The sequence below is a fragment of the Anopheles darlingi genome, chromosome 2 (genome assembly GCF_943734745.1).
Source record: "Anopheles darlingi chromosome 2, idAnoDarlMG_H_01, whole genome shotgun sequence".
NCBI classification, from domain to species: domain Eukaryota; kingdom Metazoa; phylum Arthropoda; class Insecta; order Diptera; family Culicidae; genus Anopheles; species Anopheles darlingi.
In genome coordinates, this window is record NC_064874.1 from 7332501 (window position 1) to 7347500 (window position 15000).

The 15000-nt window shown below is 50.8% G+C and overlaps 2 protein-coding genes across 4 annotated transcripts in view; both read right to left on the reverse strand.

Moving 5' to 3' along the window:
• Positions 1-15000, reverse strand: part of LOC125951134 (uncharacterized protein CG45076-like) — a 271537-nt gene that overhangs the window by 86817 nt on the left and 169720 nt on the right. The gene's annotated exons all lie outside the window — the stretch shown is intronic.
• LOC125951090 (protein similar-like) overlaps positions 1-15000 on the reverse strand; it is a 128349-nt gene that overhangs the window by 23206 nt on the left and 90143 nt on the right. For all 3 annotated transcript variants that reach the window (XM_049679640.1, XM_049679639.1, XM_049679638.1), the window contains one exon: positions 285-1096. In XM_049679640.1, the coding sequence (XP_049535597.1) occupies positions 285-1096 (812 nt within the window). The remainder of the gene's footprint in view (positions 1-284; positions 1097-15000) is intronic.

Here is a 15000-nt window from a genome sequence, read left to right on the forward strand (position 1 = left end):
ACAGCTTCGAAGGCGAAAGCAAAAAAGCCCTTCTCGATCTCGACAGAATGCCCGACGGCGATAATATTTATTGGTTTGACCACGAACTAGTGTGTCCGCACTTGCTTTAAGGTTCGCCTTCAGTTTCAGGGAGCATCTAGATAAGATTCATAGGGGGATAGAATACTCTGTCCTAGCGTTGAAAGATGGAGCTGAAAATCAATTCTCGTCTCGCATTTTTATGGATTTTTGAAAAAATAAAAAATAAGAAACCGAACTCATGACGTGGGGAAGCTATTACTTACTTGTCAGGCCAGGCTCTTCCTCGGAGAACATCAAGAATCCCTTATTCATATCTTCCGTCCGGGGGGCGAAGATTTTCTCGGTGGCGTGCTGGGGTTTATTGCCCGTGGCCGTGACCGCGCCACCGTTGGTGGTCGGTGGAAGCGTTACGAACAGCTTCGCTGTCACCGACTGCAGCAGCGGTGCCGATCCTGGCGCAATTCCAGCCGGCGGTGCCGGTGTGATCGGTTGCTTGCAAGTTGCTGCTGCTGCTGCTGCTGCTGTTGTCGCCGCTTTCGGTTCGAGACTGGTAAAGATGGATGCCGTCACGCACACCGGACCTTTGCCGATGTTGGTTGCCGGAGTAGATGCCTTCTGCAGGCCAATAGCAGCACCACAATCACCACCACCTCCAACAACACCACTGACACTGTTCTGCTCGCGAAGGATACGCTGGTTCGCTGCTGCTGCTGCTCCTGCTGCTGTTGCTACTTCCTTCTCGGCACTGTTCTTCCGAGTGTAGCACACCGCAAACGCACCTCCAACACCACCACCACTACCAATAACAACACGGGCGACTTCGGGAACGTTTTCACTGCGGATGGTAACTGTTTCTTCCGCTGGCACTTTCACTATTGCGATGTCAGCTGGTAGAGCTGGTGCTGCTGATGCTAGTGCTGGTACGCTGTTGCGCGGATGTGGTTCAATAGCGCTGGCACTGGTACAAACACTTCCGCTCGTACTACACTGCTCTGCTTCGACGGACAGTTGTTGCTGTTGTTCACGCGCTTCCAGCTGTGCACACGACAAAATCTCATCTTTGTTCTCCACACCGCTGCAAATTGACATTGAGTTTTGACGAAATAATGATATATAATGTGAGCTGTATCGTGGTGCCGGTGATGCACATCCGGACCCCACCACCATATTCTTCTATCTTTCGCTCTCTCTCTTTCTCTTTTTCTGGGTATAAGTTCAAGCAGGTCCCGTAATGCGATTGTGCAACTGAATCTGAGGTTTAAAGTTAGTTTAGATAGGATAGGATAAGGGAATACGTTCACAGCTTGAATAGTACGGCAGGATTTTCAGGAACACCACTAGAGAAATGCAATAAAAAACCCTCCATTTCCCAAAGCAACATAACCTCTAGGCGTATAATAATTGAGAAACATATGGCTTCTTCCATATTTTGCGATTGATAATCCATCTTGGGCTGCTTGTGACAACCAGCTCAACTCACAAAGCAAGCAGACAGCCTACTGAGTTTGCCAGTTAAACATAGAATGCTATCGTGCGGCGCGGCAGCAACAGCAAACATACGAGGCAACAGAGAACCGCGCGAACCATTCGACGACCGCTACCGGTGCGCTGGTACGCTCGGTACCCCCTCGGGAGCAGGTGGTGCAACGCGGAGGACAGGAGACACGGTCGGCCTTCACCGTGAAAATATTTGTTGAAAACCGTCCGGCGTCCGTCTCTCGGGGTCATCGTCATTGGTGAGAATGCAAAATTTCCGACCCAACGACACAATATGCCATCCCAGCCCTGTTCCTTTTCCTCTTTCTCGCTTCCTCTTGCTCACTGCGAGAGAGAATTCGGAAAGAGAAGCGGAAAATTGAACCAAAAAAAAAAACGAAGCGGCGAAGAAAATCAACAACAAACACCGTCGTACCGTAGTGTAACTACTGTGATGATGCCCAGTGTGCCAATCGGCCGGAGGAAGGTGTTGGTGGTACCGGCGGTGAAAAGCGGTAAATTCATCTTTTTTGTCAGGCCGTAACGGTGATCTTTTGGTGGACACACCACGCCATCACACAGATCGGTGGTGTGTGGTGTGGCGTTTCGTATGGGATTTTCCTCGTTTTTTGTTTTGTAGCAGGCGAGCAGCAACATGTGGCGCGACCGTGGTTGATGGAGATTTTATTTTAATTTAATTCCGAACCAAATCTCAAGCGCATTTTATTCAAAAAGGACGGAATGTGGATCGAGGATGAGGAATTTTTTGACATTTTTGGTAAATTGCGCTGCATTTCTCTACAAACATAACCAGCATTTTCTGCAGCACATGCTAGGGCACAAGATAAATTGCAAAATTTGGAAAACAAAGTATTGATTTCCAATCTGTTATCCTGCCATTACCGAATCCCTTCGCCGCTTCTTCCTGCAGTTTTCTCCTGCGCGCATCGAAATGCGAAAAAGGTCGTTCCCTCTGCCACCGCGTCACGGCGGTGTGTGCGCGATCGTGCAGTTTCGGTTTGTCTCTCGGTGTAATCTCTTTTGCTACCCCAACATATTCGCCATCCGGATGGTGGCTATTTTTAAATTTGCGAGTGCGTGCCGCTGTTTCTCTTTCGTTTCTTTCTTATTCTTTTTTCTTTAAACCACAATCCACCGAACGAACGCACACGGTGAACACGGTGCGAGCGGCTGATCATCATCCATTTCTCAAGAGGTTCAACTAACGCCGATGCTAATGCTGGCTGGCTGGCTGGCTGCGGGCCGCTTCACGCAGCTAATGGCATATCGATTCGACAACCGCCGGCGCTTGCTTCCCTAAAAATCGAACCAGACATGTTGGCGGAGCAAAAAAAAAACGGGTTGGAATAGTAAGTGTCTTTCTTCGTTCGAACAGGAATAGCACCGGTAGCGTCGGTGGTGATCGCTTACTCTAGCCAAGATTGGGACTATAAACTGATGTCCTAGTACAAGGATGCAACAATTTGTAACCACCACAAGACGCACAGAACTGTGATGTGTCCGATCGAAATGTTTCTAAAATTTGTTTAATTGATACATTATGTCAACTGGTTACGTCTTCGGTACCACAGCCAACGGCAACGGCGGCTTTTACGGCGTTACCCACACGTGCGGATGTGCACCATTGGCACCGTTTCGTGTATATTGTTCATGTTTCGTGGCAGCCGAACGATTGGTTACGTTTTAACCTTGGCACTAACGAGAAGCCGATGCAGTTTTGCTGTTTTCATTCTTGCGATCGGTGATCACATCGTCAACGACCGCCAAAACGCAATTTCAAAGTAGCGAGCCCTGCTACAAGAAGTGCACCAGTCGGTGTTTTTGGTGTCGTCGTGTGTTTGGTCAAGATCGACAACCAAACCGATCGGTATTACAAAAGCAACTTTGCAAACGGCGCTCTGTCGCACTCCTATTACGAAGTCCATTTTCACTATGGTGAGTAGATAGTAAGAAATCGCTAATTTTAAACAAACACTAGAAACATCGAAGGGCAACAAGATAGAGCGTTGCGTTGGGCACATGGTCACGCTGCCTCTCGAGGAAAAGGCGTAAACAAGCTTACATCATAACCGGGAGACATTTCCTTGATCGAGAAGTTGCAAATTGTCTCTTGATAGGATGCTTGAAACAATGTCTATTGATGATTATTTTCAGTTTTAATACTTCACCCAATATGGACATCTCCAATTCTATTGGCTAAACCCTTATGTCTTAATATTTAGCAGCGACTAGTGTTTTAAATTCCTGAAGACATTACATTAGGTCACTTCTATATAATACAGACAATTTATTGTCCACACTGTATAAATGTTCTTCAAAACCACTACTGTTGTGCTGAAAAGCATCGGCATGTTCGACGCAATAGCTTCCACTCACGCGATATCGCTGCACGAGATCACGAACTGTCCTTCTCCACCAGGCCGTTCGCCAATAACAATTAACGGCAGAATGCGCGCGCGCGCAAAAAAAAAAAACAGAAACTTGGATTGCCCTTCGCTTCGCTTCCTGTGCAAGAAAACTAGACGCAACCAACGGTGGACGGATGGAATTCACCGACGCCGCACGTGAGGCTCTCGGTGCCGGCACGTAGAGACACGCGGCCTCGTCATCAGCGTAAGGTAAACCAAGTTACATCGCTTAGTGTGCGTCTCTCTCTCTATCGCGCCCCTTTTTTATCTTCTTTTGCAATTCAAACAAACTTAAACAATCGCCATCTGCACACATATGTGCGACGCTAATTTGCTGAATATCCGCGTGATCGAAGGGGTCCGGAAGGAACAACGAGCGGGGGCCAGCACACAACCGTGCGCTGTACGGTGTGTCTCCGTTGGATTGACGTTAACTGGACGCGCCCACGAGCTGCGGCCGCGCGATAGTTCTGTTTCGAGTTCCGCACTTGACTTTGGCCAGCTCCGAGCCGTGCATGGCCGGAGTGAGCGATCGAGTGGAGATCAACAACGCAATACAGAGAGAGAGAGAGAGAGAGAGCGCAATTTGGCATCGGAAATATGCGCGAGGTATTAGCGGGAGGAATCATTCAAAGTAAATAGCCAGCATCGAGTTTTTTTTTCGGGTTTAGCTTCACCCTTTAAATGGGGAGATCATTTCGAGCAACCATTACTGACGATGGACGATTGCCATTGGTACTGGGTGGCGCTCTCTGATAGATTTGGATGCCAAACCAGATCCATACGGCGAGCTGTTTGAAGCTACACGTGTGTGTGTGTGTGTTTATGTGTGAGAGGTAGCCCAAAGACTCTGCACTGCACTCGGTGGGGGCTGCAAGATTGTGCAAGTGCCACACCACCACCACACGCGTTCCTGGCACGGTTGTAACAACACATGTGAACGCGCTTCTCCACTTCGGGAAGAAAAATTGCATAAAAACAATCCTTCACTCAGTTCCGGCACCAGCTCACGTTTGGTTAGAATTTTGCTGAGCAACTGCTTCAGCTGCTTTGGACCCACGAGCAGGCGGAGGGGAAAGGTTGCCATCCCCTACCTCCCCGGGGGTTGACTGATTATCGGCCAGCGCGAGTATTTATTGCAGCTCGCGCGGCGATAAGCTAGCAGGGAGCGCAGGTTATGCCATAGAGACACAGGTTGTGAACAGCCAAAACCATACTCTACGTGGAGATTGTTTGTCATCGTCTTGCCTCCGAAAAAAAAAACGAAGCTCGCGCGGCTCCAGAAACATCGTCATAATCATTATCATCGTCAGTCGATAGACGCTTGGATAGAGAACGAACAAGGGGAACATCGGGACGCGAATGGAAAAAGCAAACATTTGCCCGGGGGCGCGTAAGGATGACCCATGCGAAGACCCAGACGTTCGCAGGGGTCAGCGACAGAACGCAGCTTATCATCTAACCGTGTGTTTGGTGATGGTTGAGTTGAGTGTGTTCTCGCTTTGCTGGTGGTGCGCTGTGGCTTCCAGCTTGTCCCACTGTCATCTTTCCCTCCTCCGTCACTCAATTGCCTCGCATTTATTGGTAATTGGGTGTGCGTGTGTGTGTGTGCCTCTCTCTCTCTGTCTCTGTGCTGCATGGCAGTTGACAATTGAGAGAAAGGCGCGGTTCGAGTTGGCGTGAAACAATTGAAATCTACACGCTACAAAAGAGAGTGATGATGAGGCACGAGACTTTCATTGGATCATATGTTGGACGAGATTTGGCGTTTCGTTCTGGAACATTCCAAAACAGAACCAGGGACGCCGCGTTTACGCCGCTCAATCCATTATCTGAAAGTTGGACGAAGATCAGCATTTCAGAAGCAAACTTTACTGACAAGAATGGAAGTAACACATCATGGCGCGTAGTAAGATCGGAAGAAAGGTCAGGTGGCACATCATAAACGTCCAAAACACTCCTGCCTCGTCGCCATCTTACAACAAATTTTCGGCAAAGCGCCACAAACATCGGATGTGTTTTGCTCGATTAGCACCCGGCAAGAGTTAAACGGTGGCAGCACCGGAGCGCCTTCGGTGCCGTCACTTGCTATGCTGATTATGGTATGGGTATAGCCCGTGAACGTATCAACTTTGGAACAAAATCAAAAACATAATATGCTGATACCGTTGTCTGCGCACGATCAGTGTAGGGACAGAGAGAAAGAGAAGAGAAGAGAGGTGTGCGGGCTCATGTTCTCTGCTTATCACCGGCGGTGCCAACAGCCATGATGAGCAGACGTAACGCTAGGAAGAGAAAGTGGCTTGTGCCGTGTCTGACCCAGACCAGTATCTCGGTTGCACTACCCCCGGTGAGGGTCTGGCGTGTGCTGGAAACGAACTGGAACTGGAACGACAAAATTAACAAACGACCCGGAGAAGACGTAACTCGCGATGATTGAATTAAAATCACAACAAGGCAAACGCACTGGTATACTGTGCGGAGCGGTGCCGCGTTCTTCATCTTCAGGCAGCAGCCATCGTGGTTGTGATGGTGGTACCATTACCACCATAAGCATTGATCAAACCGGACCCCTTGCAATCATTGTACCGAATCGCGGATGCTGCAACAATCTTTAGGGCCTAGACCGGCGGTGGCCCCCTCCGGAGGCCGGTTTGCAGCACCATTCAAGGAAGGCAGCGATTGGCAGCGATGCGATTATGTGAGGAAATGCCACCACCGAATGCGTGCCAATTCCTGATCACCAGCATCGTCGCGCGCATTAGTAGCATTAACGTTAATTAGAAGAGGTTGTGTTGTGTGTGCTGCAGACCAACCGTCGCCGGACTTTAGGCGCTGTGGCAGCAAAAATGGCAACAAATCCCATTGGCCAACGCCGGTGTCAACCACATTTCTGCGCAATTGCATTGATTGATCGTGGTCAGCAAACATACGGATCGTTGCATTAAAGGTATGTACGGTTCTCTTCATAACTTTGCTCAACTCTGACGATCGAGGATCGACGGTAAAGAAAGAAAGAAAGGACAGAGAACAAGAGAGAGAAAGAGAGCAACCGCATAAGACGTAACACAGCCGGCATCACCATCACACAGTTTGCTCCTCGAAGGGTTCTCGGAGGGAACATATCGACCAAACCGCCACCGCCGTCGCCGTATTGCCGCCGTCATATTCTTAGACACGTCCACGTCCGTGGGACGTCTATTTTTGTCCGGCAAGCATTTCGACGGCTCGGAGCTGCAGGCGGCGACAGCGGCAGCGGCGGTCGCTTCTTCCGCTCGTTCTGCGATGCAACGAAAAGTGCAGCGCGCGAAGCGAGCGCACCACCATCATCATCATCATCATCATCATCGCCACCAGCACCGTTGTGAGTGGGAGTGTTGTTTTGAATGTAATCTACTCTGTCCCCTTCAACACACACGCACACACCTACACAGTCGTTGGATTTTGGCCCTTTGGCGCACCTTCTCGTCTGATTGTGTCGCTAAAAAGAGATCGCTCACCAGCGATCGATCGTGACACGTGCGTGCGCGCGCGAGCGCTCGCCCGTGTGGGTGCTTATGTAAAGCGATCGAACCGCCCCCATCCCCCCCCCCATACACACACACACAAAATGCCATTCTAGTACCATTCTTCTAAACGAAGTGTCCTTTTATCTTTCTCTTTATCATCGAACACACTGCGAGAAGCTTTGCTAGAACCTCTGGCGATCGCGAATCAGTTTTGCAATTGGCACACTGCGAACGGCGATGTGGACTAGGAATGCCCGGTGCCTCGTTGTTAACACTCGCTAATCAGGGCGGTTCATATCGCGGTAAACGATTAACACCTCGCGCTTTTTCTCGCTCGCACCTCAGCCACACAATAACACAGTCTGTGGTTAACACCGCCTTCTGGATCGGCTTTTTGGGGGTGGGGGGTTCGTCTTATCATCAAACCAAGTGCCAAGATACACGCGTGAACTATGGGAACTGGTTTCGCGGCTTACATTTGTCATTTGCAATCAATTCGGTTTTGACACAACCGTTTTTCTTTTGCGAATTCTGCGCCGACACGACCTGCACTACCACTCGAGACCGTACCCCGCTACCTACTGCAGCAACAACTAAACACCTGGATCTCTCATTGGATCGATGCAACACTGCTGCTGTGGACCGGTTGAGTCCTTGCGAAGATGCACAGCGAAGGGGCAGCAGCCGTAGAAATCATCTTCGATCGATCTCCGAGCACCGAGATCTGTTCCTGGTTGATGTGTCTGCGTTCTGAAGCCACCACCTCTCAACAACCGTTCGGTGTGTCGTTGCATAACGACGCGAATCGTGAAGTGGCGAGCGAACGTGCGGACGAACACGAAGAAGGAAGATAGAATGCGGACGTACGCGATCGAACGAAGGATCTGTCCGTGTGTGGGAGTGTGAAGAGGGGCTACTGCTGTTGCTGCTGCTACTGCTGTGATGCGTCCCCCCCTCGTCGCACACCATCGAGTGCTTTATTGCAATTAATTAATGTTCCGCTCACGTTGTGCTTCGTGTACCACATACACACACACACACACCGGCTCTAAGGTATACACAGTTTTTTTCCACCAAAGCGCATCACCATCGATGTCTGTCTGATGTATTTTTCGACAACTGAGCCGCCTCTACCGCCTCCGGACACCAGCCGCGCCTCCGCGTACGGATAAACAAAAGTGGCCAAACCTGGCCACAAGAACACCGCACCGTAGCTCTAAACCCAAAAGCACTGTTAATGGTTTGCAATGCTCGCGAGAATGAGGGAACCAAACGCGGACGGATAGGGATGGTCTGTTTGGTTTGGTTCTTCCCGAAAAACTCCCTAATCGAAAACCGGTTCTTCTTTGCGCGCCGTTTGACGTCGCATCAAGCATCGAGCGAGTGCTACGGCGACCATCGTGTCGAGTGCTACCAGCAAGCGATGGCACAGTGACTGTGCACAACCCGCCGTTCATCGTAGCAGGCCGCACTTGCAGCATTCGCCGAAAACAAAAAAAAAAAAAAAGATTGCAACCAAGTACACTTGCACAGTTGCACTTATCATAGCAGGCTGGGCAAAAGCAAACGAAAAATGTTGTTCGCTCCGTTCCGCGATGATTGCACATCGCGAACACTGCACCGAGAGCGCACTCCACCGGACACTTCTACATGTGGCCCGTCGTGGCCCCTCCAGAGAGAGAGAGAGAGAGAGAGACAAAGAGCCCGTTATCGCCTCATCGGTAAAGATAGTAAGTATACAGCTGCTGCCTCTGCTGTTGATCGGACGATGCTGATCAAATTTGAAGAGCACCCGAGTGCGTGCGTGTGTGTAATGGCACGCCCGCCATGCCTTCAAGAACGCCAGGCCAAAAACACAATGTCCATGTCCCATACACTCCACAGCCAGCCCGTCACCCATATCAAGCACCAACTTTGCCGATGCCGATCAAATTTGAATGACGACGAACGCTGCGCCCGGAGTGGCTCGGTTTGATGAGAACAATCAGTGGTGCTGTCATCGGTCGGCCGCTCTGGATGTGGATGTCTAGTAAGTCCGTAATGGGGTTCGGGCACTGGCGTGTCGCCACAGCAACGACGAACGCCGCGTATTCGCGCTGTTCGCATGAACGAAGTGAACGGATAATGAAGATAATGATAGCCGGCATCATAACGGAACGGTCCCTCGCGAATATGTCATGAAGAGCCACGGATGGGAGGGCAGATAGGAATGGGGTAGAAATAATTTGCACAAAAGCGACCGAGAGAGCGGGTGAGAGAGAGAGAGAAAGGGAGCGAGAGATCGAGATGGATGTAACCCAAACACATGCACACAAGGTAAGGTACGGTGGCGAGGGGTATCATCGTTGACACTATTGGCAATCACCGAAACAACACGCAAAACACAACGCACCAGTAGAGAAGCAAAGTGGCCTCCGTAGAGCTCACGGGTTAGGCGATGGCAGAGACGAAAGTTTCGCTGTTACAGCCATCTTTTCCTGCTGTTGCTGCTGCCGCTGCTGTCACACTGTCACCGTTACTGCTGCTGATGCCGTTTGCTACGGATCTGGATTGGCGCTTGCCATACAACGAAAAGCACGAAAGGACGGAACCGGGGAACCGAGAGACCGGTAAGAGCAGGGGTACACTCCAGCAATATGATCCCCGCCGAAAACGGATGGGGACAGAATGGTTGCGATCCGGTACACGTCGCGAAACCGGTAAGCGTTCTCCGTTGCTGCTACTGCTGCTGCTGCTGCTACTGTCCAGAGTGCTATGACGAGACCCGAGTAAGGGAGTAAGAGCAAGCTAAAGCACAAACACTTGCAGTGAAGAAGAAGCACGCACGCACGCACGCACCGTACCACGCCGTAGAAACGAATTGGTGGCGGACGGCAGCTGGTTTCGCGGGAGGTTTTGTGAAATAAACAGAGAGACAGAGGAGGCGTTTGGTTTGAAGTTGGACCGCCGAACTTGCCTCGGCAACGGCGCGATTTCGTTTGAGCCAGCGCTGCCGGAACGAGCGATAGGATCCGCGGCCTGGCCTGCCTTGCCCAGAGCGCAGCGCACCATTCGTCGTGGTCGTCGTCACACCGAACACCCGAACGAAGCGCCGTTCGGCGTTGCGTTGCGTCGCATGGCAAATCGACTCGGATCGGGTTGTCGCTGTTGCTGCTGCTGCTGCTGCTACGCATACAGATACTCGGACTCGGATGGTCCGCCTTGCTTGCTGATGGTCGCGCTCGCACCTCGCTCTCAAGCGGAGATGAAGTTACGAAGCCAAACAGAGTGTACTAGGGAACCACCAATTCATGGTCTGTCCCCCCGGTTGCGATACAAACACGACGGTGGAACAAGCGAGAAGAGCTCGTGAAAGGTGTGTTTGTTGCGGCCAGACCAGCACAAGGCACAAGAGCGTCCAGCGCCCGAACGGACACGCGCGCGCGCTCAAGTCGTGCAACATCGTGACCGGTTCTGTGGGGTTTCTCCGCTTTACCCTTCCCTGGCCGTATGCGACATTCCCACGTCACGTCAGCGGTGGGCTGTGTGTGCGGCGCGTGTTTTATTGATGTCCTCCTGTCTAGGACCCGTCTGCTGCAGCTCTTGCTACTTCATCGTGGCTTCACCGTGATGGTTTTACTTTCTCCTTCTCTCTTCAGCAGCAGCAGCAGCAGCAGCAGCAGCGGCAGCAAGGGCTCTTGCAACTCGCGCCCACTGATGTCGTCATCAATTCGTTCGGCTTTTCTGTCGGCTAGAGACCAGAGCTTCGGACTAGAGCCGACGCAATGTTACACCCCGAACGGTACATGTGTCGTCATCATTGCTTCGTCCGTATGCAATCACCAGATAGATGCCAGCATGATTTCGTCATTCGTTCGACACTCCCGATGTTTTTTTTTGCGGTGATTCATTTCGATAAGTGGTGCATTAATGGATAGAACACTCATTCCATTCGTGCTGTTTGTGCTGGAATATGGTTGCTTACGTTTGTACCACAGAACAAAAGAATGCTTTAAGGACTTCCCATAATTTTCTCCCTCGTTTCAGGCCACTCTCACACACTACCACAGCATTTCATCAGCACCACCATCTCTCCGGACTGGAGTGTGGGCATATCGGATGGCTTTACGCTCCCGCTCCAGCTCCGGGTAATTCTCCCAGGAAGTACCCCCACCACGGCGGTACTACTCCGCACCATAATCCGTAGATCGCATTTCCGATCAAGCTGGAGATGGATAAAAGCGGATCAGGGGAAAAAAAAGGAAAACAACCCTCCTGTGCTAAGATGCTGCCCGCTGAAAGCAAAGCGTAGAGTTTTGCTTGTCGTTTTCACTTTCGACCGGAGCAAACGAGCGAGCGAGCACAATTTGTGGAGCACGGAGAGTATAGTCCCGTCGCTGCTAGCGAAGCATCGCGTGCGCCCCGGGGATACACTCTCACTTTTGGGAATCGAAGCACGGGAAGAATCATGGGAAAACCGGGAAGAATCCAGCGTTTGAGACCCTGCGGGTCTCGGGAGCTCGACCGTCGTCGTCGTCCTGGAGCGCTAGGCTGGAGAGTGAGAGTGATTGGATGCTGTGTGAGTCGGCTGGTGCCTGGCGCCTGTCCTAGTTTCGAAGCCGGAGAGCCAGAGAGCCCGAGCGGGATCATGTGACACGCTCTAGTGCGTCGGTAGAGGAGGAAGATCCATTTTTCTCTAGGCCGGGACATTGGTTTCGTGTTTTGTGGATGATCCTGATGATGCCATGGCAAATATCCAGTCGTCATAAATACCTGGTGTAACGTTGGCCTTTAGTTTAATCATAATACTTGGTCTGGTGTTCAACAGAACTGATCAACGCTTGCAGACACGGGGTATTGCGAGGTAGCATAGCGCCTCCGCGAGCGCATTCAACCACTTCAGAACAGTTTATCAAATCGGATGACTAAGCACAATACATCAAAGATAATTGCCAATAAACCATTTGGGCATTGTAAAAGGGCGTGATTTGTGGCGAAGCCTCGTCCGAAGCGAAGATCCACGCTGTTGTACAACCGGAGCCTATTCAGAGGCCGCAGAGGGTTTTGGTGCAAAATCTGGCCAAAAAAATCCGGCACCGCTCTGCGCGGTTCCAACATTTTGCTGCATGATTGATTGAGTTTCGAGAAAAAAAAAGTTGCTTTTTTCTATCACAAGTCGCACCCCCTCCCGGCACAACCCCTTTTCACAGCCTGTTGAAGCGATCGCTAATGCAGCGTCGTCCTGTCAGCATGTCATACGGAGCGGGGGCGGGAGGAGGATTTGTTCAAATTTGGTTTCCTCCCGCTATCATCATATGGACACAAGAGGGCTACCAGAGTTTATGTTTCACTCTTCGACTGTTTGAACATGGTCGGTTTTTTTTTGTCTTCGCTTCCCCATCCCCAACTCCAGGGTCACCGTAGGACACATCGTTCATCCGATTCCTTCCTTCCTTCCTTCCTTCCTGCCTCTTTCACTGAGTGCTGAAAGAACTGACGTTTCATCAGCCAAATCATGCCGTAGCACCACATCTTGAACTCCGGGAGAAGCGTACAGGATGATGCCCGTGTTGATTAATGCTGTGACGGTTCGGATACGGGTAGCGGCGGCCGGTGGCCGTAGTCGTAACGGCGACACGTGAGTGCAAAACCATGAAAAATGATGAAATGAAACGACCCAGTGAGTGCTGCGTGCGAATAAGCGGAGTGGGGCGGCGACTGGACGAGACAGACGTCGAACGACCACCACGCCTCCATGCGCCTGTATCTACTACGCCATGCTGACGCAAAAGCCGGACATCGTCGGGCAATACCCGGTCGATACAGACCCCGAGAGCTCGGACCCGTCGGAGCGTTCTCCTGAAACGTGTCGCACACATGACGTTTGGCTAAACAAATCATTGCAACAGTTGTTCGATCACCATCATCATCATCATCATCATCATCATCATCTACTACTACTACTACGTTCTTCTTTGTTCTGAAGAGGTGTGGGGTCCGGTTTATCGTGAAATAAGCGTTTGCCAGACCGGCGGACATGGTTTATGGAAGTTATGCTGGGTCACATTTTGGGGCTTTGATTCGCGAAAATGAAACAAAAAAACAAAACCCCTGGATATCACCCTTGCACAAGCCTCTACTACTACTCCCTCTTCCGCTCTCTCGGTGGTTCCACCTCGGATCGTTGGTGGTACGTGACGTCTCGCATGAATGCGCGAAACACGAGATTGATGACTCGTTCGATTTGTAACTGTAGACCGCCGCCACCCAGCGATAAAATGGAGTGGGGGTGGGGAGGGGGCTAGTAGTGCGGTGAACGAAAGGGTAAAACATTGCCTATCGTCGTTGGCGAGCGTGTGTGTGACTGGACCTACCGCTCCGTTTAGGCCATGGTTTGCTAGCCGTTGGCGTTGACAGCGCGGCGCGCAATTTGAACCTGCCAAAACAAGGTGGCGGCAGCTCGCCGCAGAGTAATGATTGTATAAGTTATTCGTTTTGTAACTTGTTGGTACATTCGGCGTTCTAACAACTTAATAAAACACTCCATCATGTCCGGTTTTCCTTTTTTTGATTAATAGGGAACGGTATGCTCGGAGCAATCGGAACTGATGCACACATTGGTCCAGAGAACCGGTTCCGTTGGCAGGACAAACATCATCGTCTTAACCATCCATTATGTACTCGCGGCCTACATTCTTACAGCAACCAAACACACTGACTCAATGATACGAGCAAACAATTTATACTTGATTAAACTCGGAACTACCGAAGTCCGGTGTCATACGAGCGATAGGTGCCACGGGCAAGGGTGTTCTGGTGCGGTAGGTAGCGACCGTGGCCCCTCGCGTACACGTGCTAATGTAGATACGTTGTACGAGTGATGAGACATAAATGAGAAGCGCGAGGGACAAGGGCCTAGGAAACGAAAAACAAAAAGAATTCATTTCTTCAAAAGAACGTTCACCACACGGACATCCCCGAACCTAGCACTACGTGAGGAGGGCATAAAGCACCAGATCACAGAGCACAGAGACTCGGGCAGAGCAGAGCAGAGCAGGGCTGCTTGTCGGCACGATTTGATTTACGGAAGATCATAAATTCTACGATAAGTAGTTATCCATTACAAAACGGAGATGCCCGTGCCCTACCGGCCGGCTACCGGATTGGAGCGGACACACTCGACCAGCCGTAACAGCAGCAGCAGCAGTAGCCATCTGTAAGCGCAGGAGTCTGCGAGACTAAATTTAGAATAATGTCGATAGCTGACTGAAGAAGTAGAAAGAAAAACGGACAGTCGGATGGACGGACCCTGGGCATCCTACTGGGTGGCCACTGAGTTGGTGCGGCGGTTTATCACAACCTAGAAAACTAGAGGCCGAGCCACACCCAAAGATTATTGTTTTTCGTCGGTGACAGATAGTGCCACAGTGCGGGGCCCTGGTGTTACCGTTTTCTGTTTTTGAACCAGATCAATCCGAGCGCCACTAAAAGAATGCCATCCCTTGACGGATTAGTGTCTAATATTAGAAGAAAGAAACAATGAAATGTCAACACCCTCTGACCAGACCCCCGACCAAGGGATTGGA